Here is a 27133-nt window from a genome sequence, read left to right on the forward strand (position 1 = left end):
TCTTCTTCCTATTCTTCTGTTCCTTCTTCTTTTAGTTACATAAATTAACTCATTTATTATGGGTTAGCAATGTTTCAAATGCCAGAGCTTCTACTGGTTTTTCAATTCCTTCAGGCTTCAGCTGATGAATTTTGCTGTGATGGTAGAAGTGGTGTTGTAGGTTCAGGCACCACCAGCTACTGTGTTCTTGCAGGAACTAGAGTGCCAAATCCCCACAGCTCATCTTTTGATCTTTGTTTTGACATAGAAAAAGCAAGTGCACTTAGAATGCAGGCTGATAGCAATTTTCTTTACCAAATTCCCAAGGAGGAACCATAACAGGTCCTGTATCTACTGATGATTCTGTCCATGCATTTAGCCGTGTTATTGCACACTAGGTCTGAATCGAGAGAGCTTTTCTTCTTTTTTAATATAGGCACTGTACAGCTATACATTGCCCTTTAAGCACTGCTTTAGCTGCATCCCATAAGTTTTGATATGTTGTATTCTTCTTTTATTTCGTCTCAAAACATTTTCTAATTTTTCTTGCAATTTCTTCTTTGACCCTCTGGTTATTTAGAAGTGTGTTGTTTAATTTCCCTATATTTGTGAATTTCCCAAATTTCTTTCCATTATTTCCATGATGGTCAGAAAACATACTTGTATGATTTCAATATTTTTATATTGAGTCTTATTTTATGAATTAGCATATGGCCCATCCTAGAGAATGTTCCAGCTGTGTTGAGATAAATGTGTAGTCTGCTGCTGTGGAATGAACAAGGTTTTTATTTTTTAATCAAATTTAAAGTACAGTAGTGCTTGGAATCAAACACATTTTCATCTTTACTGTATCCATGGTTAAATTAGGAGAAGAAAAATAATAGCACTCATTTGTTACTATATATATATATATATTTAGGTATAGACTGTTTCTCCTGCAGCATGGGGATGTATCATATGACTCTGAGAATAAGGCTGTATGAAGTAATAGAAGCACTATAGATGTAAGATTTCCCATCCTGCATTTCTGACACAATATCGAGAGAAATCCTAGAAAATTAGAAAACAAGATTCTATGATCCAAAATTACCCTTTAATATTAAAATAGTAGGCAAATTACTTAATTTCTCTAACGCTCACCCTGATCATCATTATTAGCCAAGAACATAAGACGCTGTCTTAAGGGTCTTGTGAAAATTAAATGATGAATTTTTTAATTAAATAAGAAATGACTTGAAAATGCCCTAGCACAGTGCTTGGCACATAATAATCTTACATGAGTTGTTTTCAGATAGAGATGCTATTTAGATACCAAATGTTAGTTAGATTTAGGATATAGAATTGCTATTATCAGTAATAAAAAACAGTTTACCAGCTATTTTTCTTCCCTCAAGTAAGAAATACAGGGCATCCTTCTTTGCAGTGCTTTAAGTTTCTCAAAACTCTGACCTGATCTTGTTTCCTTGCTCTAAATGAGAGGAACAGACTATCTTGTTTTCTTGCTCTAAATGAAAGGAATAGGGAGGCAAAGAGTTTTGTTTTTTTAAACTAGATCCTTGAAACTTATTCTAGGTTACCTTAAAATGTTGTACCACTTGGTGAGGATGTTATAGAGGGAAATGAGCATCTGATAGACACAAGAAGGTAGAACTAGATAACCTTTTACATTCTTCCAACCTTGAGTCTGCTGAGATACACAATAGAGGTTATGAAAATGAGTATGAGCATGAAATCATCTTGTGAATCTGATCATACTAATGAAAAAAGGACACAGTAATCAATTTATTTCTTGGAACTATATGAAGGTTTTTAGCCTTCCATATTCAGTTTACTAAATCATTTCTGACAGTATGTTATGGTAATGTAGTCATAGGAAAGGGTTAATTCATTTCTACCCAAAAGCAATTTACTACCTCTCAAGTGGAGAATAAGAACTACAATGTGTTGCTAAACTGATATGCATGCATCAATGGATACAGCCCCTAGGAACTTAGAGTTTAATTTCCTCCTCAACATCTTGACATTCCCTGCTCCTAAAAATCTCCACTCAAATATGGGGCAGGGTGGGGAGGATGGGACAGGCACCTTGTAAATTTACTCTGATTTAGGAGTTGAGACTTTGTAACTAAAGGTAACATCCTGAATTCATGTCTTGCTTCATGTGCCCTCCCAATTTAGCTTGTCCCTTTAAATCAAAAGCTTCTTAAGTTTATATAATTCTCAGGCATAAAACCCTAGAGAACTTAAACGACTTAAAAGGATATCAGGATGTATAATTCTTGTAGAACCAATAAATGCTGAAAAATAAATATCTAAAGTCTAAATTATGAAAAAGACATCTTTATAATGTCATGTGGCCCCACAAAATATCATTAAGCTTCCTGGATTTGGCCATAGTTTAACATTCACATATCCTCAAAAAATCATTCTCTAGAATGAAGACCCAAGAGGACAGGGAGGTTCATTTTCTTTCCTGATGTCCCCCCAAACCTTCAACAGCATCTAGGATTCAGTGAGTGCTCAACGGGTATTTGTTGAATGAATTCCCTCCTTTAACACATAAACAATTATCTATAGTTACAAAATATTTTCAATGCTTGCAAAATGTTCTGTATGTTTTATTTATGAATTACTAATGAAGTTCAACTCAGGAGAATCTATTGGTTCTCTGATAGCAAATTTATAGACTTATTTAAAGCGGGAAATTGACAAATAACAAATTTTGGTAAACTGCTTCAAGTCAACAATTCATTGTGTTTTCTTTTAGCGAATGCCATTTCCTTTAAAATGTGTAAATTATAGCCATGAACTAATTTTTATTGAAGGTGGTGGTGCTGTGTTACACTGATGTTTCAATAGGGTAACCAGATAAAATACAAATAATTTTTTAGTATATGTATGTCCCAAATATTGCATGGGGCATCCATATACTAAAAAATTATTCATTGTCTATCTGATGTTCAAATTTAACAGAACAGTGTCCATCTTTAATTTTTTTCCAGCTAAATTTGACAACGTTAGCTTCAAAGTAAATATCATGACTCTCATCTTACAGTGTTGTCACAATCAAATAAAAGTTGCTTAATAAATAAAACCAGAACCGACTGTCTCCAAACACAATGTCTTTAATCTAAGCTATTTTATCGTCATTTTCTTAGGAAAAAAACAAACCAAGGAAGAAAACAGCTCCCGAGTGACGGCAGTGGTGTGACTCTCCACGGGGCCTCTTCTTTGTAGTTCCCTGAGGTCAGCGGTGGCTCCCCGGGGCAGTGCTACACCAGGGCCCAGAGTCCTACCCTCTGTGATGGCTGAATCCTATTTCGTGTTACAGGCCCTTATCAGTGTACTCTTCGAGAAGTTTCTGGAGGAGCAGCCCTGGCCAGATGGAAATGCTAGAATTCAGCAATAAAAAAGTTCTCCTCCCTGAAGACATTTTTTCCCCCAGGTTAACTTCACACAGTGATTCAAGCCTCCATGGCTGCCGACATTTGACTTTTGACCTTTGCCTTCAAAAGTATAGAAATGTGTGCCTTCAAAATTTTGCTAAATTCTCCAGATACTTTAAACAAGAGGCAAAGTCAGAGCCTCCCTGCAATGACTCTTGTTCTTCTCCTGCTCTTGTTCCCCTTCCTCTAAGCTGCCACCAAATGAGCACTGAACACTGTGTGTAGAACTCTGGATCCCAGGGCTCAGGGAGGCTGGAGGTCCTTGACAGAGCAGCATCCTAAGCTAATCGTCCTTGGGTCAATAATGCAACCCCACTGAGACTCAATTTTCTTATCTATAAAATGGGGCTATGAATAACATGTAGTCCATAGGTTCACATGAGATTTGGAGCCCAGTAACATGGTAAACGCTAAGTGAATGTTACTACTATTAAATAAAAATGCATTTAAGAATATGCAAATATCCATAGACATTTGCCTTTTAACAAATATTCTCTCCTTTAATGTAACAAGGATCTTCAACAGGTTTTAATGGTAAGTAGAAATGGCTTCATAAAGTCTACACCTCCAATAAGTGGTATTAAAGTGCTACTAGAATAGTATGGAATTTTAAATTCATTGTTTGGAAGAACTCTAAGCAGTTGGCTTCCCAACACTTCAGGGAGGTTACCAGAACTGTGAGGTGTCCTGGTCTCCATGGCAGAGGATGGGATAGAACCTGCCAGAAGGTCAGATGTTAGAAATTGCACTAAGGGGCAAGGTGTGGGCAATCCAGCAGTCGGCCGCACCCAGCAGGTGAAGCACTGCGGTCCTCAGGCAGCCCTCACCTGGGCCGGGGGCCGAGGGAGGAAGGCAGGCCAGGAATAATTTCTCACTGTTCTTAGGCACCTGCCCTTCTTCGAATAGGGGGAAGCGCACTTCCATGGTCTACACCCGCAGTGCTGACCGGTAGCCCGGTCTGAACGGACCACAGGCCACTGAGAAAATGCCTCTTGGCCCTGGGGTGGGGAAGTGGGGGCTGCCCAGTCAATCAGGACTCAGAAAGAAGTCGAAAGGGTTCTTGTTAGTAATACTGTTTTTTGCAGTTTTTCTCCATGTCTCTCTCTCTCTCTCCAAGGGAGAAGAAGCTGAGTCAAGCACCAAATCAGAGTCTGGAATCTGCTCACCCAAAGAATAATGGATCTATTCTGCTCAAAAAAAGGCCTTGATTGTTGATGTGTTTACTTCAGCTCCTTCTGTGAAGGAGAGTATCAGAAATTTGGGGACACAGCAAAACTGGGAGCAAGGAGAGAGAGAGAGAGAGAGAGAGAGAGAGAGTATGTGTTTAAATGTGCATGCATGTGTGTAAACAGAAAACTCTTTTCCTTAGGGATCAAAATGCCCCTGTAGTGAGCCTGCCCACCCCACTGAGACATCAAAACTCACATTACTTCCCGCCTAAGCTACACTGAAGCCACCTTTAAAGTGGGTAGTGGCACACCTGGGACTCATTGAATTCATTATCCTGGGCCTTTGTTTGCTCACCTGAGAAATGAAGACATTGGATTAGACACATTCTCAGACCTTTCCAGATCCAAAATGCTCTCTCTTGTTAAGTCTTTGAAACAGGAAGGGGAGATCAGAATTTATCCAGAAGCAAAGCAAAGTCAACACTGTGTGTGTGTGTGTGTGTGTGTGTGTGTGTGTGTGTGTAACTGCCTTATTAGTACAAAGGACTTATTAGACATGAAATTTTTTTTTGCCTATTTCAAAAGTGGGAACCCGATACTATGCATTTTAGTAAAATGGCTGTGGTAGTGGATTTTAACTCCATACTTTGGAAAAGGTAAACGTCAATGTGTAGCACAGAGAGTCGAGGCCAGAAAACCCTGCTGAGTTGGAGAACCACTTCAGAAAGAGAGTTGGTGCTTTCTCCAGGTGCTTACCCACCCAGCAAGAGAGAAGGGCAATGGAAATTTTCAGGCCATTTTTTTGCTCCATGCTCTTCCACCCTGAGGGCTTGGGATTTGATCAGATAAGCTGAGGTTCACAGCACCGCACCACCATTTGTAAAGTATTATTCAAAACACGAGGCATTAGCAGTTCTATGCTGTATGCAGTCCTCCCTGTGTAAGAATAATAATAAAAGAAACAGGCACCACACAGCAAGTACTTAGTTATGTTCTAGACCGGGTTCTAAGTGAGTGTTTTACCAATTGTTACTTACTCTTCCTCCATCCCAGGGAGAAACGACCTATTACCATCATCCCTTTTGGGACCTCATCTTCGTGAGAAAGGACCAATCACCCATCCCTACAGAAGGGCTGGGGAATTTGCCCCGGGTCTCAGTAAGGGAAGGTTCCAGGATTTGTACAATTCTGACCCTGAAGTCCATGTTCTCCACCATTCCTGGATTCTGCCACTGGTCTCCATCTGCTTGCCAACCCTGCGACAGTTTCCTGGCTCTGCGGCCTCATTTGTATTCTTGTCTGCCTTCCCGTGTGGCCAAGACACATCTGCAAAGGAATTTGTGGCCATGGAACTGAATTTCTCTGTGCAAAATCTAAGTGCACCACTCCAGAAACATGGGAGCGCTCAGCGCCACACAGGCATCACTAGCATCCTTCTTTGATGGGGCCAGCCCAGGTACAGCAGACATCCACACGTCGTGCTGTGCAGAGAAAGATTCCCCTTAACCTCCCCAGAACAGTGGCGAGGGCTCAATTGCAATTCACAGAATTGCCCAGGAAACACTCAGCCACCCAAATTAGGCCAATGACTCTTTCTCAGGTTTCTCTTGCTCCCTGAGGAATCTTAATGCTCTCCGAGTATATAAGAATAGCAAATACTTCCTAAGTTCTGATAAAAGAAGCACTTTCCCTTTTCGTCCTCCCAGAGTACCTGGCATGGCTGAGCTAAGGTAAGGGCTGTATGACTGTAGTCAGCAAAGAATTGGGAGCACGTGCTTGGTGACCTGTGGGAAAGCTCTAACGTGATGGCTTCTCCACTGGGGTTCTGACTTGCTATGCCTCCTGGACAGGCTACAGGGTGAATGCAGATTCTAGAAAACTTAGATCCTAGCACCAGTGGCATAAATGAAGTTTCTTACATCTCCCCACCTATTCCAGGACCTGCTGGCTCTGGGGCTCCTAGTGTCCCAAGACTTCTCTGAAATGCTTACAAGACTAGCCCTGCACATCCATTTAAAGAGAAGAGGAGCAAACAGTTTAAGGACATTTCCAGGCATTTATCTAACAGGATTGTAACCCAATGGGGCTATCTCCTGGGCTGCTGATTTCTTGGGCAAGGAGCCACAGCAGAGGAGACAACGGGTGGTGTCTTTGCTTACTGCTAGTCCAGAGGTGAGCTGGTTCTGAGCACACCTGAAGAGTCATTGCCTGCACCACTGACCACCTACAGGGTTTGGATCATCTTGGGTTTGCAAGGTGCTCTGTGGCCACTCTTTGGGGACCCATACCCAGGTTTAGTGAGCCCTTCCTGGACTGTTAGAGATCCTGGTAGATGTGATCCCCCTCTCTGGGCTCTTGTTGATTTAAGTAGACCTTTTCCAGCCTGGCACAGAGCCTGCGATTGATGGAATTCACACCTCATTTGCCTTTGCTGCTGTGCCCTGATGCTAATTAGCTGGAGGGAGAAGTGAGCTGCCGCAACTCAGCTGTGGCTCCAGCCACATCCGAAGTGACCGAGTTCCCTGCAGACTCAGTGTTTGAGCAGAATGTCCTTCACAGCTCTCTTCCCAGTGCAGAGACTTCTAGAGGCTATGTGTGAGTTGTAGAGCCCGCAGGCCATGCACTCGGAAGTGATGGAAGGCCGAGGACTGCTAGTATCTGTAATAATATCCATGCACCAAGGAGAATCCAGTTCGTTTCTGCGGAAGGCTCTATTAGCCCATATCCTGGGATGAGGTGGGATGGGGGCCTGGTGTAGAGGGGTGCCACCCTCTGCCTGTGCTAGGTGACAGGCAAGCTCAGAACTCAGAGCAGAGTGTGGTTTAAGACCTCAGAAAAAATGAACTGGATAACCATTCAAATCGGACGGCTTAGTTATACAGCTCCCGGAGGCAGGAAATAAGACTGAACTATCTCTTCCAGCTGCATGCGTCTATGAAAAGATCATCACAGAAGGCAGTTCTGTCTACCTTCCAATCTCAAGTAACACTTAAAAACACTTCATTAAGTACATTTTTACAAAGGTATTTCCTTCCCGTGCCGTAGTCAGTGTTTTTTCTTTCTTCTTTTGCCTGAGCAGACCACCAGCGTTAAAGACGCTAGCTGCTCTTTTTTCCAGGGGGAACTTAACTAAGTTCTTTCAAATACTAGGATCTATTTTTCTTGGTTCTAAATCTTTCCTCTTCAGCACGTCTGGACTCTTCAGTTCTTTTTCTTCTACTCTATCCCCCACAGCCCCCCAGGGGGGACCAGCAACAACAAAGATAACAATCACCATAAATATCTTACGCCCCACGCAGTGGCTTGCTTAATCTTAGTCCTTATTTTTTGGCTTTCATTAGATTTTAAAGAGCATTTCATTACCTAATAGATCAGTCACATCTTGGCTCTCCCTCCGTCTCTCTGGGTTTTCTCTCGAGAGTCAGCTTTGCTTAGCATTCTTGGAGAAAGCTTAGTCTGCCTCGTCAGATGAACGTATGGCTCTCACAATTTGGAGTCACTGAGGTTGGGCAGACGGGTGGAAGTAACTTCCGTTACTCGTGTTAGATGGAGCCACACAAAATGGCCACCACTGGACCATTTTTCGACCTATAAAATAACTTCATATGGCTTAAACTAGTATGTAGGAGTTTGAGGCTCATATTCAAGCAGTGAGCCACAGTTTTCCTATAAACTCCACTCAGGCAGAAGGAATAAGATTGTCTTCCCCATTTCAGAGGCTATCTTCTGGTGAATTCCACATTCTTCTAAAGATTTCAATAGCTAGCATTTATTGGACAATCTGCATTCCTCATGTAATCCTTACATCAATTCCATGAGGTAGGAATTATGACTCCCATTTTACGGATCTGAACACTGAGGCTCACTCAGAGAGGCTGAGAGAAGGCAGGTCTGCCTACTCTACCTCCTTGCCTTTCCCCCTCTACCATACGGCCTCCTCTTTGCATTAACTTCTCACCTTTTAAAAAAGCTCTTCCTGATATTTGTTTTCCAGTGATTTTGCCTGAAACAAACATGGCAAAATTATCCACCACCTGATCTTCACTGGGCCCTAATCGCCCAAAATATGAGGGTGATGCCCCCCTATTGATAAAGAAATTGTAGGAACAGGGCCACTTATTTATCAATCTGTGGTTCCTAATCTCCTCAAGTAGAAATGCTTTGGCATCATAATTTTTTTTTTAAGTTGTAGGCAAATGACCAATTTGTACATGTTACAAACAAACTGGGAAGCCAGAGCACAAATGTATCGTGTTTAGAGTAGCCATCAAATAAAATCTAAGAAATTAAATTAATCTGACACATACTTAATGAAGTACACAATCATTATTATATCTCACAGTAATTAGGCATAAATGGGATGCACTGCACGTAAATAACTGTAATTGGTTTGACTGTACACAGTTTTTTAGGTTTTTTTCTGATCACATTCAGTTTTGTAAGTTCTATTTATAGAGTATTGGTGTGGAACTGGGATCATCATCACCACCATCACCATCACCACCATCACCACCATCACCATCATCACCATCATCATCATCACCATCATCACCATCATCATCACCATCATCACCATCACCACATGCACGGACCGGCACAGCTGTGGATCTTGCACCCCTTCCCTCAACAGCTGGGATTTCCTTATCTCCTCCTTCCCCCACCCCTAGCTAGCAGAGCTGCTTCTTGGATTGTAACAATGCTCCTTGTACCTCCCATCCTGCTGTGCTTCTCCCAGACTCTCACCCTGAAGGCTTCCTGCAGCAGCTGCGAGGCTGCACTTTTTTCTCCTTGGATGTCCTGGACGCTGAAGGCCTGAAGCGACTAACCTCTAGACTCCAGCGTTGTGGGTGAGAGGTTAATGTGAGAGAGGAAGGAACAACATGCAGAAAGGGGAAGGAATGGCCAAGGGAAAGGCCCGGGCTGCTGACCAAGTGTGGGATTTCCATATTGCAAGTGACTCTATTCATACTGGTTGAAACCAAGGGGAATTTACGGGATCCCATAACTGAAAAATCAGGGGTGGATCCCAGTGCTCAGAGCTATCTTCAGGGGTCTGTGATTCTCTTTCCCGAAGCCCTGCTTTTCTCTGTGCTGGTTTAGTCTCCAGCAGGCGTACCTGCATGGCGGGAAGACAGCCATCAGCGGCTCCAGGCTTAGATCAACCAGCTCAGAAACCGTAGGAAGAAAGCCCCTCTTTTAAAGTAGCTCCTGTGGAATTCCTGAGATCAGCTATGGTTTGCCTGGCCCTTACCTGAACTAAGCAGAGAGTCCCTGGGCATGTGATGCTCTTATGAGTGGCTAGGCCTCCATCACAGGGCAGCCTTTAGAGCTGGAGGTGGATTCAGTCCCACTAGACCACGTGGACAGGTAGTGGGCAACAGTGGGCTACAAAGGTTAATTGGATGCTGTTATCAGAAAAGGAATTATAGAGCTGGGCAGTGGTGAAACAGAGGGCAGAGAGAGAACAGGTGAAATGGCCTTGGAGCGCCCATATCTCAGAGAGTTGGCTCAGAGAAGAGGAAGCATTAGGATTAAGGTAAGTAGAAGAAATGGGAATAGATATAAACTTGGTAACACATTCTGCTTATTAAGAGGGTCTTTCAAGACCTTAAACTGAGCAAAAGTTTTACTTTTCTATCCTTTAAAACATCTCCCTCACCTGTATGCTGTTATTTGAAATTTCTTTAATCATGGACAATCCTTTATTCTAATAACAGAGAAAACAGATTTAAGCGCAAATGCCCTGGGAAAGGTGCTATAGAGGTATGAATGGGTTGCAGCCAAAAGAGAAATGAAAACATCCTATTTCTTATTTTGATAAGGAAAGAGAATTAAAGAGAGCAGGGGAAAAGAGTGCCATTCATGAGGAAAGAAAGAATAAATGTAGATGATGACAGAAGACAGTCAAAACTCATTTCCCCAAATTGTCAATGTCAACACAGTTGACTGAACACAAATAGTGGCCACAGACTGACCATAGAGGAAATTTTATAATAGCATCTTTTTACTATTGATCTCTTTGCTTTTAGAACTTCTTACTTTATTGAATGAGAACCGAACTTTCCAAACTGAGTATTTGCTCTTGGTTGAGACATCTCTGAGGCCTGGACCATCCTGGCCCAGTTAGGTCATAATTTAAGCTGGTGAGAAGAATGCAAGATAAAACATGCCACGGGAGAAGTTCATTGGCTCTCAGCCATATCCGAAGCCTTGGCATGTCTTAATAAAGTTAAACCTTTTTCCTCCTTCTCTGATACAATCTGTATTTTGCTAAACAGGACTTAAATGTATGTGAACTTCATTCCAGAAAAGGGAAGAGAATAGTCCAAGTTTTTGTTATCCCTTAAAGAGCCTTAAATTTCAGAAATTCAGGTTTATTTAATATTTAAAAGACACTGAAAAATGGCACTTCGTTCCCTTCAGTGTGACACCATCTTAATTGTACTTTCAGTGAATAAGAGAGTGTTTGGGAGGCTGATCCTCCCCATGACTTGGTTCCCAGACCTGACCACATGGGTCAGGCTATGACATTAAGATATTCTGAAGATTTCCCAATGGGGGTTAGTAATGTGAGGACCAAAAAAGTGACATCACAGTCACAAATGTCTCAATGATATTCACTCTTCCACATGAGAAATACTGGAAAGAACTTGAACATGGCCAAACTATATTCTAAAAACATCAATAAAGAGAATCAACACCACAAAAAAGTTGTCCTAATTATCCTAGACCTTATCCAAAATAGTGATATTTTGCCCATTTCTGGACTATTGGGCTCTGACATCACAAGGGGGATGACAGGAAAACGTCAGGAATCGGGGGGGGGGGTTTGAATAATTTAAAGAAAAAGTCTGGGAGACAGGATGCCTTTTCATCTCTTTCATAAAACATTGAAATATAAATAAAAATTTAAAAATTAATTCCTAGTTATTAACTGGGAGAGAGAAGGGAAATTTTTACCATCTATCTGGGCATCAAAGTCTGAGAGCTAAGGATGTTGGTTGTAATCATAGATAAAACCAAACATTGCACTGAAGCAGACTCTTCTCATAGAATTCATGACTATTATTTGCATTCACAGTTGCTATATAACAAGTGTACACAGGCAGGATAGAAATCAAATCACCCTCCGGTTACATGTTAAAGGAAGTAACATCAACCCCCGTTTTGCAATGTACGATACTCACTATGCTTACTTTTAGATTCCTATTTTCAGATGTTTTCTAAATCCAACATCCTTATCAGTAACAATTATCTATGTCTCTGAGGCTCATCAGCTTGGAAAGAAACCTTTGCCTGAAAGCCTTCTCTTTAAACTTATTCTGGGCAATGGCAAAGGCGACCACTGGCTGCTTTGAAGACCTCCCTGGTGCTCCCGCCTAGACCAATGCACCCAACAGACCTGGAGACTCCTGGGGGTGAGGGGTGGGGCCCTCCCTCCCTCTCACCACTTCACTGCCTTTACCCTTAAGTCAGCAGGAAAGGAAAACAGTGACAAAAATGAGGTTAAAGGCTCTAGGCTTGAGACTGGGAGTCATTTGAAATCAGGTAGGATTGGGTTGGATCACGCCTTTACACATGGATGGACTGAGGGCCGTGTTTGCACAAGGTTAGTCATCCTTCCCTCTCCTTGGGTCAACACCAGTGGTTCCCTCCCCTTCCTTACCTGCTATTAACTCAAAGTAAAAAATGCTTCTCAAATTATGGGTTATGTCAGGGTGACCTGGAGTGGGAATTAACTCAAATAATCCATTGAAACTGACCTTGTATTTTTTTTCACAATAAAATTAAAAAGTTGCATGACCTGTGAGAGTCAGTCATCGCCAGTTAACCGCCTTTCTGCTGCTGTAAAGGCTGGAAAGTGAAATCTCTGAGAAATCTTTCTGGTCTTTGTTTGGTGGCCCGGGTTTGATATAAAGACTTGGGCAACATGTGTGTTCACATTTAGAAGCACAGACTGTGGGGCCAGCTGCTTAGAACCAGGTGAGAAATCTTAATCTGACTGCTACCAGAACATTTTTCTGATGGTTCCAAACTGGGGTGTGTGTGTATGTGCATGTGTGTGTGTCTCTGTGGGGGCTCTTGAGTTGGCGTAGCATTTGCTAAGAGGTAGGAAGTTAAAAGACTAAAATATCATTCTTGATGTTGGGGGAAGGTGCGTGAGGCACATACCCATGGTGGGTAGGAAAATCGCAGTGGGAGGATGTTTCTAAGCTGGGAGGTTGCCCCTGTTTCACGTAGAGATGAATAGGTAGTTCAATCCCTTCCCTTGGTTTTCATATTTTTAATTATATTGAGTTTTAAATAATCAGTTGAGAGACATCTGTGTGCTGTTTCTTTTTATGTCGATAACTTGGGAGACACACTGTTCCTGGGACTGGGACAGGCTTGAGCACGACTCCCATGATCCTCTGCTGCAGGGACGGCTCATCTCACGGGTGAATCCTGGGGCTGCCCTGCGACTGCCTCCGCTTGCTCTAAGTGATTGAAAAGCACACTTGACACACACACCCTCTTCAGAGATCAAGTTATAATTAAATTCAGGACAACTCTCTGACAGCTGGAGCCCGCAGGTTTTGAGGCTGGTATTTATTCTTCTGAAAGCCCACAGCTATCGTGTATGTGTCACTGCCACATGCCCGACACGGGCGATCATGGAATGTTTGTTCTGCCTACAGTATATTTTGCTTGGTGGAAATGAAAGCCCACTAGTAAAGTAAACTCATTTTGAATACAGATTTAAGCATTTTCTTACAAACCTGAAGCCCTACATTTTCCAGACAGGACAAAAGGTTAGTTTGATATTGTGCCAACAAACAAGAAACCATAACTAAGTAGTCGAGAATAGGTAAACACAAATGGCTTGGGAGAGGGGGAGATGTCTGGTGGGATGCCAGTGTGGAGTCCAGATTTAACAGCTTCATCAAAGGGAATGTGTTAAATGCTCATTAACTAAATTTACAAATGATCCCCAGCTGGGAGGTGTTGCAAACAACAGAGGAATAACACACACACACACACACACAAACACACACACACACACACACAGTCACTCACTAATTACATGCACACATGGACACAAAGCAGGAAAGGAAGTAAAATTCTGCTTGGAAAATAGACCCAAGATAAAATAGTTTTAAATACAGACATTCAAAGAAAGTATTAACATAGATTTCATACAGAACTAAGGGAACAACTTGCAAATAGTAAGCTGCTGTCTCTGCTGAAGGTAATTGGGCCACTGCAGGGGGTAGGAGGGGAGAGAGTGCATGGTGGCAGGGGGTGTGCACATCCCCAGAGGATCCTGGAAAAGATCTGAAATACACTCAGAAGGAAAGCAGGAGCCACTGGACGACAATAGAGGCAGGCTAGAACACTTGATAGTAATATGCCTCCAGATTCTAAATAACTATTCCTAAAACCCCTAATTTTCCAGAGCTTCAGGAGCCATTGACACAGACTACATTGTGGGTCTTGGTGGTGGAGGAAGGGCCACAATGGATCACACTGGCACCCCACAATCACCCCACTGATCCTTAAGAAGCCATTATAAACAGACTTCTTAAGGTATCATTTAGGGTGTTGCACAGGCATCTGGAGGGAAAAAAAGTGCATTCTGAATCTTTGGCCCTACCCTGATCCCATCAGAGACTTGGAGCAAGAACAGTACCTCCACTCATGTCCCATCCCTGAAATCTGACCCTCTGGGCTTCCCCTGTTGGCTCTTGGGACAGCATGCTGCAGTCTAACAGAGCACGGGGAGAGGAGGCAGACTGGCTGATGGGACACCTGGGTTCTGCCTCTGCTGCTAAATCCTTGTGTGACCGTGGGCAAGTCCCTGGACCTCTCTCTCTCTCTCTGGGTTTCAGTTTCCTAACAAGATCAGAATTTCTTACTGGAGAATCCATGAATTGGCTGCAGGGAGATCTAAATCCCTTGATGATCAACATGTTATGTGAAAGTACATATGTGCATTTTTTAGAGAAAGAACAGATTCTTTAGGAAAACAAATCATATTTTAAAGACGTTCCTGATGCAAGAAAGTTAGCAACCATTGATTATTGCTAGATTATCGTGAAGGTTCCTTCTAGAGCTAAACTGTGATCCCTAATTCATACAATCCCTTCAGTCTCTAACCCATAGGAGCAATCAGAGGTAACAGAGAAAGAATCTGATGCACCTGCTCATCATATATCACCAAACCTAAAATCCAGACATCTGACCTCCTTGATGAGTTGTGTTTGGACTGAGAACTATTGGAATCTCTTGGCTCAATTGGTTAGAACATAGGAAAAGTAAGTTCAGGGTTGCAGGTTTGATTCACGCTTAGACCTTTTCACTTCTCACTAAAAGTAAAGAAAGGGGGAAAAATTTCTACTGGAATTACCTTAGGAAACCCTACTAGACATCTGGGAACTCCAGGAAAATTGTGGAAATGAGACCAATATATAGCCTCCCACTGCTTTTTGAAAATGGACTGTAATGTCAGTACCATGTCCTCAGCCAAACCTTGTGAAGGCATCTCTGGCAACCACTCTGGGAAATGGCTTTTCTTGGGCTCACATTGTGAAGTAATATATATATGGTAGGGTGCCAGGCGCTTATCTCAGTGAACCCACGCCACCACTGCAGCAGGTGGATAGTGTTGGCTTCATCTTCATTTTCCAGATAAAAAAGGGACTTTGGAAATGGGCAGGCAACTTTTTTAAGGCTACAGATGGCAAGTGTTGGGGGCTGGATTCCAGTGTAGGCAGCCCTACTTCAGACCTGGCTTACTGGCTCAATGGTTGTGTCTCCTTCCCATGAAGATGGAGGAGAGGTGACAAAGGCTGGAGACCAGGGGTGGGAATGGGGGCAGGGCGGGTGGCGGGGAGAGGGAGGTAGCACCATGTACATTCATTGTGTGTGTGTGTGTGTGTGTGTGTGTGTGTCTGTGTGTGTCTGTGTGTGTGTGTGTGTTCTTCCTCCCACGGGCAGCCCGTAAATACAATATCGGTTGGATACGAAGCTGCTTCTACTTCCTGTTTCCTCAGAAAATTACCCCAGCATCATATGGTTCAAGGCCAAACAAATCTCTCTCTCTCCATCTTTATCTCTGTCTCTCAGTCTCCTCCTTCCTCTCCCTCCCAGTCCCTGTCTTCTCTCTTGTCGTCTCTTATTCTCTAACCAAAAGACCTTATGTCCCTGAAGTTCTGCTCCTTAAAACATCTATGAGAATACACCTTCAGAATAACAGGTCGCTTCGGAGGTGAGGGAGGGGACAGGTGAGAGGTACAGAGTGGCTTTAGATGTGTAAGTAATGTGCCTTCTTAAGTGGACCATGGGTATGCACTTAATGGTCTGTATATTTTTATCTGAAAAATATGAATATCATTAAATATTAAAAAACTTTTTCACAATCTGTCTAAAAAAAGATTTACTTGGCCTTAAAAATGTTCATACCACTTGACTGAGCAGCCCCATTTCTGGGACTCTATTCTGAGGAAATAATCTGAAACGAGGACAAAGATTTATATGCCAAAGGTTCATCACAACGTTATTTCTAATTTAAAAATCTTGAAATAATTTAAAAAGCATAACAAAGAAGAACGATTGGGCAAATTATGCTGCATCTGTGAGCTAGAGTAGTACATATACTTCAAAAAAAGATGCTTACAAAGTGTTTTTAATGGTATAAGGAAATGCATTTGATGAAATTTTAAGTGGAACATCAGAATATGAAATTATGCATAAAATAAGATTTCAAAGTTCTGGAAAAGACTGAAAAAAAAAGACTGAGAGAAAACAAAGCAATTAGTGGGCACCTCCGGGTTGTATATTTGTGGCCCTTTGCACTTGTTTCTAAGTGCTAATTTCAGACAACTGAGCATGTATTACTTCTATAAAATGGGAAAGATGATAAAAAATCAACTGCCTATTGGTTCTTGTCATCAGAAATCTTCTGGTAGGTTCCTGTACAGGCAACTGGTATGACTGTTGCCCCTTGGCTTGAAGTAGATGAAATGCTGCTGCTGACAGACTAACTCACAGGGTTGGGGCAGGCAGTCTGGAGTTCCTGGTCCCTCCTGGTACCTACTGTTTACTGCACTTAAAAAAAAATACATATATGTGTGTGCATGTATATGTGTGTGTGTGTATATATATATATATATATATTTATATATATATTTATATTTATATTTATATTTATATTTATATTTATATTTATATTTATATTTATATTTATATTTATAATGACCTCCCAGCCCCAAACCCCCCAGTGTCTCCTGTTTTGTCTCATCTAGTCCAAGACTAGATGTAGATGAGGAAAGCCAGTGTGAGACCCAGGTAGACACACATGCTTCTGACCAAGTAAAGAACTATGGTCACGTGAGGTAATGGTGCAAAGTTTCTCTGGCGCGCACACACACACACACACACACACACACTCGCCTCCCCGCAGTGTCCCTGCTCACATTCCACTGGCCTGAGCTCCAAGGGAGGAAGGTATGTGGCAGGGGTCCAGGGGCCCGAGGCAGCTGTCTCAGGGCCCAGGTGGCTGCAGGGCAGCCGGCACAGCTGTGGGGGAAGGAGCCCGGGGGAGGCAGAGGGAGTGCTCTGGATCTCTGTTTCTCCTTCGTGCCCTCTCCTCTTGCTTCAGTCCCGTCAATCACCCCGGAGGGAAGTGTCTGACTAGTTTCACCAGCAGCTGATGTCTCAGGATAAGGAAGAAGGAAACCTGGGTTTAGCCGCAAGCACAAGATAAGCCTTCTGCACTAGGGGCCCCCAGATAAAGTCGGGAAGTGGTTGATTTGGATCTCTTCAGGTTTCCTTCTCGGGATGTGAGTGTCTTTCCCTGCCTCCTGACAACACACCTAGGTGTGTCCCCTCTGCAGAGAAATAAGCAGAGGCTGCAGCCAGGCTCTAATGACAGGGCAGAGCCAGGCTACATAGATTGAGGGGAGGGCACACAAGCAAAAGGCACCGCGATCTCACCACAATCTTAATCCAATATTTGAAAGGGGAGGGTATAGCTCAGTGGTATAGTGCATGCTTAGCACGCACAAGGTCCTGGGTTCAATTTAAAAATAAATAAGTAAAAACCTATTACCTCCCCCTAAAACAAACAAACAAAAATTTAAAAATATTTGAAAAATATTTATATACTTAAAAATACATATTTACATATATTTAACTATATATATTTTAAATGTGTTTGATTATGTTTGATGTATATTTTAAAATATATATTTAAAGATGTTTATATATGTATATGTATTTGATCTATATATATGTATATAGATATATGCTTTTTTATCATTATAGTATTAAGTTCTGCTTAATAAGAAAAATTTATTAAGGCGAACAGTCCTCAAGGCATTACTCCCCTTCCTCCCCCACGTGTATAGTTCCCTACTTCACCCCTTCTTCCCTGACATAACCATTCTTAGATCTTGTAGTTATTTTATTTGTTTCTTTCTGGCATTGTCTTTCTCATTTCTAAATCATACCTTATCCTGCTATTTCCTGGGTCCCCCCCCCATTACAGATATATAGACATGACCTATTGACTTCTAACATGAAAGATGATGATTTAATATTCCATCCTGCCTCCTTCCCTCTGCTCCCTTCCGTTTCCTTTTTTTATCCTCCCAAGGTAGTGATTGTGTTAGTTCAGGTCCTCTGAGAAGCAGGAAACAAGGCAGAATAGATCTGATGCCATGAAGGAGAGGGGCTAGGAAGGAGGACTGGGTAAGAAGAGGCTTTTAGACTGCAGGGTAGTTCTGAGAAATTCAAGGCCAGGCTGATGATGAGACGCAGAATGAAGACTGCCCGTTGCAGAAGTCTTGCACGGGGCAGCAATGGCCAAAGGATGGCCCTGCTGTGCTCAGTCACTGGCTGGGAACCCAGGAGAGCAAGCCTTCCCTGGAGATGATAGTGGGTCCCCCAGGGGGCATACACGCCCCACAGCAGGCCATCCTTTGAAGGGAAGTCTGAGTGGTGTGCCTGCATGGCCACCACATTGACATTCTAATTTCTGGTTCTGTTAATGTTCAGTGCTTCCATTATTGTGACCAAATAAATATAGTTCAGAGCTGAGTCATATTGTGTACTGTAATCGTATTTCTTTTCCCATTATTTTTCTCTCTTGAAGTTTTCTAATTTGCTTACTTTTCTGTGTACTTGTCCATTATTCTTTTCCAGACTTTCTGACAGAATATAAAACACCCCATGACATGGGGACCCCATTGGTATATCGGTCCATTTCATTTCTTTCTTTTTTGGATCTATTCCGTCTGGAGCCCCATTCTGGATTGGTTCTGCTTTGCTTTTCCCCTTTGGTGCAGCAGGTTCTCCAGGAGCTTGCTGAGAAGGGGTGCAAATGATGTAAAGATTGTGACCCCCTTATAAGCTTTAAGTCCACCTCACACTTGATAGTTTCTAGGTCAGAAATTTTTTGCACCTCAGAATTTGGAAGTTACTGTTTCTTGGCTTCTAGGGCTCCTGGAGAACAGTCAATGCCATTCAGATTCCTGATGGTTTATGTGACCTTATTTTTCTTTCTAGCATGGCTTGCTACCATCTCCCTCAATCTATGTTCAATCTTCCCAAATTTGTTGGCATTCCTCATTTCTGTTGTCCACCCCTGCCCATCATCATTGTTCTTGTGGTTTTTATTTATTTTCCCCCTTATTTCCATTTTACTGGGGTTTGAGGAGGGAGTAGGGACAAAGAGTGAATGTTCAGTGCAATGTGCTGCATATGATGGGACATTGTGCTTCTCCTGTACCTTATTATTATGCTTTCAACACCCTCTCTGTCAGCGTTCTATCTCAAAAGTGGTGGAAAAGGTACCCTTTTGGGAGAATGTGCTCAGAGGAAACAAGTGTTCCTCAGCTTTTCTGACCTCAGGCTATCCTTCTTCTTCGACACTCTTGATCTATTTCTTCATGTAGGTTAAGAGAGGGTTATCATTTATTGAGGACCTACTATGTGTACTTTACACCCAGTAGGTCTCATTTTGTCTTCACAGAATCCCTGCAAGGTAGGCATTATTACACCCACTTTACAGACAGGGACCGTGGCTCAGAAAGTTTCCCCAGGAAACTCAGCCGACAAGATGTGGAGGCTGGATTCAAGTGGGCGTCGGTCTGATGTGCAAGTTGACTGCTTTTTCCAGGGCACCTTGCTGCCCGTCTGGAGGGGGTGTATAGACAGTGTGAGGAGACGGCAGTGACAGCGGGCCAGGAGCTCTGTGGGGGAATGAACTTCCATGGAGGCAGAGCCCTCAGCCACCCTGTTCACCTCCACCTCCCAAGCACAAGAACAATACTTGATGCATTGAAAATACACAATCAGTATTTTTTTAAAAGCATGAATGAATGGACGGATGAATAGAATATCATTTAATTCTCAGAGCAACCCAGTCATTACTTACAGTCATAACCCTTTTGTAAAAGGTTAGAAAGCAAGTTTCAGAAATTTGGGACTTCTGTTTGCTGGGGGTTTGCCCTTTCCAGGAAGTGTTGTTCTCATGTAATCTGAGGGATAACCTGTGCTAAGGTGTCAGTTAGGACCTCAGATGCTAGCTGAGTTGGCTTGGCTATGTGAGTTCTGAATTATTCAACATTCATTCAACAAAATACTAGTGATTGTTCACTACGTGCTACTGGACTGGGAGATGGAGATTCATTAAATCTCATCCTAGCTTTACAATAATCCTGCCAGGTAGCTAGCGGGCCTAAAACCAATTTCTTAAATATCCATTTGTCCAATGAAGAGTTTGCTTAAAATTCAACCTCCATCTGAGAAGCTGGACTCCATCTTAGTGCCCTGTGTTGACTTGGCATTTTGGAGCAATTTGATGATTAAAAAAAAAAAGTCAGTTCCCTGGAAGGGCGCATTTAACTTAATTTTGTATTTCTATTAGGTATTGATTGAACTTGCAGGATTTAAAAAAAAAATGGAATTGTTTTGGATACTTGAAATTGCCTTTTTCTAGTTGACCTAGTTGTGAATAGTTAAGCCCTTTTTAGTCAGTTTATGTTAAGCCTTTTATTCAGAATTTAAATTAAATTAAAGCTTAATTTAATTTAATGTTTATTTCCAGGACACCTGAACGGATGTAAAAATGCTCCAGAGGGGATTGATGTTATGTAAGATATCCTCCAGCCAGGCTGTAATGAGGGAAAAAATGAAGACCAAGACCTAGGCAATGCACTTACTACCGCCCTCCCCCAGCTGCCATCCAAGGAGGAGACTGGGCTCCTCTCTGCTCCCTATTTTGGTGATTTCAGGTGTCAAATGCTATTTTACCTGTTCTCTTGCCTCAAAGAAAGGAATTCAGGTGGCTGAGTGGGTGTACTGGGGGCAGGCAAAACTTCTGGCAACTTTTCCATCAAGCTTATCTACACGTTCATCCAAAAACTATGCCCTAAAACATCCATGGGGCATGTGAATGGCTTAAAATAGGAATGACTAACATAGCCAGAGGAATAGATAACTTTGTAGCAATTGTATAGTTTATTAATTATAGAGATGCTTATAATAATTCAAAGAGGTAGCAAAGGGGAGAACTTACATTCTTTCTGCCTGCCTAATACATCCTTGGGTCAGAATTTGTGAAGTTTGTTAAATGTGTTAACTAGATGAATGTGTCCCTGTTTTTGACAGGAGAAAATGGAATCAAATTGCTCAGAGCAAATTCGAGGGAGAGGTAAGAGCTCAACGTTAAGCCTAAGAGTAATGGAATTATTTTAGAACATGGACCTGTCAAACTCAATCTAGGAAACATAAACAGAATGCTCACAGACTGCATATTTTGTTAGTTTTTAAAAAGGTCAGAAATAGATGATTCTTTTTTTTTTAAAAAGACAGTACAACTGTATCTGTTTTCATATTTGGAAAACTACTGGGGTGTCAACATAATTTCAGAAAGAACTTTTTAAGAATTCCCTGGACACTATCTGGAATAAAGATGATGTCCTTCTGACACTACAGTGCTCTGTGGGTGGCTAAGATCATCTGACTCTCACCCTGTGTCTGTCCCCAGAGACTCTGGTCAGTGTCCCTGAGGCTGACTTTCCCTGGAAACTCTCAGCCCAGTCAGCTGGCTGGTCCAGGCATAATGAACTAAATGTCCCTCCATGTTAGTCAGGAATGTATTACTATCATTATTATTTATGTGAAATATTTGAGGTTACACCAAGTTCCTTTTGGTTACAAATGCACAGGGGTGCGTTTGCAGATGTATGCATATGAAATCAACAACTGCTCCTTTTATAATCCTGGAAATGCAGCTTCCCACCAATGGAAGTTCTCTTCTCTCCCTTTCACTTTGCAGCCACCTCCACCATCAGCTTTCTCTTCCCCCGCTCCTTTTTTCCTTTGCAGGTACAATGTCCCCTCTTCCTCCATCATAGCTTACTTAATTTCACTTCGGGAATTGTTTCCACCTATATTTACTCACAAATCCCCAGCACCCTCTTCTTTTCTCTCACACTTCCAAGTTTATTTTATTTTTCATCACCCAAGCAACATGGGAAGTGGCTGATAAAAGGTAAAACCATGCTATTGACAGGCTGCACCAAAATGAAGGGAGGAGTTACAAAAAGAGTGGTCAAGGCTGGACAGAAGGGGCCCAGACTCCTTGTGGTTTCGAAGTTCTGTGCCTGCCATTTGAGATTTAGACCCATATTTTACTACCACTTATCTACCTCATGTGGGCTAAGCACTAGGCAGGACACTTTAGATGATTATCATTTAATGCTCACAGCAACTTCTTGAAGGTAGGTTTTACCCCCATCTTACAGATAAAGAAAAGCAAAAGTAGAGAGGTAAGTGACCTGTCTAGAATACATAACTGGAAAGCAGGGAGCTGGAGTTAGAGCCCATTTGTTCTTATCCCATTCTCTCCCCACTACATAATCCTTCCCTTACATACCCACAGAAGTAAAATAAGAATGGTCAAATGTCATCAATATCATGCCCGTGAAACAAAAAGCCCTATTCAAAATTCCATAGATGTTTCTATATAGCTCTTCATCTTCCTCTAAATAAACGAACTTCTCATCCAGCATTCACTTCATCCATCTATCCATCTATCCCTTCATCCATCTAATCACCCACCCATCCAGTCATCTCTCCATTTATTCACTATCCATCCAATCACATATGCATCTATCCAATTATCCATTAATTCATCCATCCTTTTATTAATTATTTACTGTATTTCAAGGTTCTAATAAGTCCTGAGGAAATGTCTAACTTTAAGGAGTCCTCAGTCTAGGGGAGGGGACAATATGTAAATAAAAATTTCCAGTATAATGTGGTGAATGTTAATACATAGTGGTACTTGTAAGGTGTTATAGAAATGCAGAAGAGGTGCCGGGGGGTTTCTAACTTTTCCTGGGAGAAACTTTTAAAACTAGGACCTCTGGCACTTTAGAAGATCAGTGGAGGAACCACTTGAAGTTGTGTGCAAAATTTTCTCTGAAGAGTTTGTGTCCAAGGGAGGAGAGAGGTGAGAGTTTGACTGGGGCATCACAGAGGAGTCTTTTTTTAAATTGAAGTATACTTGATTTACAATGTTGTGTTAGTTTCAGGTATACAGCAAAGTGGTTCAGTTTTACATATATGTGTAAATATATATATGTATTTCTTTTTCAGATTCTTTTCCATTATAGGTTATTACGAGACATTGAATATAGTTCCCTGTACTATACAGTAGGTCCTTGTTGTTCATCTATTTTATACATAGTAGTATGTCTATGTTAATTCCAAACTCCTAATTTATCAGAGGAGTTTTAACTGTGTTCACGTGTGAGCTGATCAACAGTATGCCAGGAATCAGAAGTGGAGGAAGATATTCCAGGTAAAAAAAAACCCACAAGTGGAAAAGTACATGCAGATAATTTGCTAGGACTCCAACCTAGAGTACCATTTGAAGGAGTACAGGAGACCAAGCACTTAGGATGGACGGCTGGAATTTGGATAAAGAAAGGAATGCTGTGCAAGGCCAAGAATTAATTCTCAAGAATATTAAAAATGCTCTCAAAAGCATTATTACAGTTCCTTGTAAAATTTATTCTTCAATACCATTGAACAAAATGATAGACGTTCTTTCTGTCCATTTCCAGAAAGTTGTAAACGATTCTCTATATTTTGGGGTAAATTTGTATTCAGGAGTTGAGTTGGGAGCCTAACCTTGTTTCTGGGGGATAATGTGTTCTGAATTCCAAACAATGGTTTACAAAACTTCTGGAGAGCAAGGAGGCTGTGAATTGGCATGGTGGCATAGTCTTAGACACATGCCTGATGTTCAAATATGGGGCAGGGAAAGAGGATACGGCCCCGAGTGGAGACTTATTTACTTTGTTATGCAAAAAGTGGCAAGAGAGCTTTTTGGAGGAGAATTTTACTTGAGGTAATAGTAATTAAATTTCTGATATAGGTTTCGCCCTGGAAGTTTCTGAAGCACTGCTTTTATTTTCTTTCCCCAATTCTGAGGGTTGATATTAAATAGGTTAGTTAAATTAAGATATCTCTATCTAAATTAAGATCTGTCTGTCTCTGTCTGTCTGTCTGTCTCTCTCTCTATCTATTTATATCTATAAGCATCTGCCCAAGAGGAGGCTGGTCAGACCTGGAACTATTTCTATCGATTGCAAGGCTCATTCGCCAGTCTCCTTAGCTAGGACAAAAGCAATGTCTCTAAGCCTGATAATTCTCCCTTTCTGCCTGAGTTGATCAATACATCTTTTTGCATCCTCCAGCACAAAAACCCAAATGTGCTTCCTTTTCTAAAAGGGAGCCTCTGTCTTGCTGGGATTAAGAGGGCATAGTCCCACGACACAGTTTGCACTCAATTTTTGGCATCTGAAAAACCTTTCCTCTTTCAAGAACTGTGGGCAGCCACTCAAGAGGGAACAGTATTTTGGCATTTGCACTGAAAATCTTACCTGCCAACTGGGCTGCTCTTAACGTATTGTTTCTGAAACCAGGGGGAGCACATGGAATAAGATCAGGCTTTGTTGTCGGAACATTTTTTTTTTCGGAACATTTTTGATGAGTACATCTGCATAGAGTTGAAGGGGAAGCCGGCCAGCTGGGTTTCTCCTGCACCAGCTTTCCTCGGACTCCTGAACACTCTCATAGGGCAGTTGTTAACCTCTCGAGACTCATATTTCATTCCTTTGCTTTATTAATGCCATCACCATGGACTCATACATTTTATCCGCAGTGGTTCTGACTGACACTCTAGCACTTTTCTCTCAATTACTCATCACCCTCTATGCTGCACTTTTCGTGTCAACCTTCCCAAGAAGGTGAGTGGAAACCTATCTAAACAGAGGCTCACTAGCTCCATATGTCCAAACTGACATTTCTTCTAGGATTCCCTTTCAGGATTCTGTTTTCATTCAGCAAGTATTCCTTGGGTATCAAGTCTACCAGGCACTGTCCTCAGCTTCTCAGAGAAGACAGTGAGCAGAACAGATTTCTGGAAGTCACCCAAGAGAGGCCTCCACTCACCAAAGCCCAGTCCAGACCTGCAGAGGGAGCCAGAAAAGCCTGGAGAGCCAGCCTGGAGTTGGGGGTAGGGGTTTTGGCATCCATGCCTCAAGCTGGGAGACCCTCTGACCCTTGTTCCTAACCAATGTACCCTTGTTTTCCCTTTAATCATTATTTTTTTTGGGGGGGAGGTAATTAGGTTTGTTTGTTTGTTTGTTTGTTTGTTTATTTATCTATTTATTTATTTATTTATTTATTTATTTAATGGAGGTACTGGGGATTGAACCCAGGACCTCATACATGCTAAGCATGTGCTCTACTGCTGAGCTAGCCCCTCCCCTCCCTTTAATCATTTTTAATGGACAAATCTAATCTCCTTTTTAATTAAGAAGAAAAAGAACTTCACATTCTATAATATACTGAAACTGTAGGAAAAGGAGGAAAAAAGTTGTGCAGCCAGCTGAGAAGAAAACTTCAGCAGGATATTAAATGCTAAATAGTTAATCAGATGGTCCCGGTCCCCCGAGGCTTGGAATCCAAAGTGCACGGTTCCATCCTTCATTCTTAGCATGTGTGGAAATATTTTAAAATAATTTCATAGATAAGCTGAGGGTGGAAAAGCTCTGGCTCTTTAACAGTAAAAACTTTTCTTGGCTTACAGAATCGTTTTAGAGTCTTGGTGGGGAAGGGGTGGGAGGAGGAAGTTTTATATATATATCTACACAATTATATGAATATATGTTACATAAATGATCAGTCACAAAGATGGCAAGACCTGGCAGAGGAGTTCTGTTGGAAACAGCAGAGGCTTCCCAGCCTGTTGGGATTCTGATCGATTCTTTGGTGGCACTGAAACCAGCCCCCAGCCTGACGGTTACTTTATACCTGCTAGCCATGCTGGTCCCCTCCCGAACATTCCTGCCCAAATATCAGAAGCACATTTCTTCATAGAAAAACAGTCTCAAAATTTGAAAACGGACAGCCTACGTACCCTGGCGTCCTGGTCCTCCATGGAGAGAGCTGCGGAGCTGCTATCAGGCCATACGTTCGAACTTCTCCAACTTCCTTTCTGACTCAGATCGAATGAATTCGCAGCGCTGATGTAAGGCCCTTAATGGGAATCTGTTTTCAATTCAGGGCAGATGTGGGACACTCTTGTAGCTCTAGGGATTATCAACTTTAAAACAAATCGCCTTCAGGATGATAAGTCAAGAGGCAGTAACTGCTTCCTGAGGCCTCCTTGGGGTTCCTTCCAAATGCTTAACATATAACACAAGAACTATGGCACAAAAGCAGGCTTTGCTCCCCAGGTTCCCAGACTTTAGAACAAAAGCTTGCAAATATTCCTCAGAAACAAAGCTCGTAAATACATCTCAGAGCGATTCAGTGGAAATACAGATATTTTGGTAATATGGAAAAGTGATCAAAATGTTCTTGCCCCACCCCCAACAAAACTATCTTAGCACTGTGTTTGCTTTATGGAGTACAGTTTTTCCACAAATTAAAATTGAATTGTTCTGGTTCAGAGTTTTCTTGGCTCAAGGAAAGGAAGGGGAGGACTATTCCAAGACTTCCACAGAGAAACATCCAGAAATCAATTTAACATGATAAGTTTAATGCTCTAGAATTAGCGTTCATGTGGCACGAACTGCCTGTAACTCGGAGCACCCTCTGTTCTGAGACCACTCTGTAGGGTTGGCTCATCTGCCAGGATTTTTGGACTCAAAAAAAAAAAAACCCTCCAAACCCCCCAGAGCTGACACTTAATATAGTTTAACCCTATTTAACAACTCTGAAAAGAAGTTAAAAAAATCCACTAACTTGTAAAAAATCTAAAGGAAAAAATTCTTAAATGAAACTTTCTCTTTAATGAAACAAGTTTTATATAGAACTTTAAAATATTAAAAGTTAGTGTCCGTGGCATTTTCCCATAAAGCACACACAGCTACGTTTAGGCATAAGTCACATTAGTGAAGAGTCAGAAAATGGTCACGTGAAATTATATACTTAGGAAACACAGTCTATTCTTTAAAATTAATATTATGAGTG

General features: G+C 41.8%; 1 protein-coding gene across 2 annotated transcripts in view; it reads right to left on the reverse strand.

Annotated features, from left to right (window-relative positions):
- SASH1 (SAM and SH3 domain containing 1) overlaps positions 1 to 27133 on the reverse strand; it is a 284627-nt gene that overhangs the window by 190791 nt on the left and 66703 nt on the right. The window contains exon 1 of one of the 2 annotated variants that reach the window (XM_074368200.1): positions 26076 to 26204. The exons of the other annotated variant lie outside the window; for it this stretch is intronic. Within the exon in view, the coding sequence (XP_074224301.1) occupies positions 26076 to 26096 (21 nt within the window). The 5' untranslated portion in view covers positions 26097 to 26204. Of the gene's footprint in view, positions 1 to 26075; positions 26205 to 27133 lie in introns of those variants that run through there. 2 annotated transcript variants of the gene reach the window in all.

Source organism: Camelus bactrianus, chromosome 8 (assembly GCF_048773025.1).
Source record: "Camelus bactrianus isolate YW-2024 breed Bactrian camel chromosome 8, ASM4877302v1, whole genome shotgun sequence".
Lineage (NCBI taxonomy): Eukaryota > Metazoa > Chordata > Mammalia > Artiodactyla > Camelidae > Camelus > Camelus bactrianus.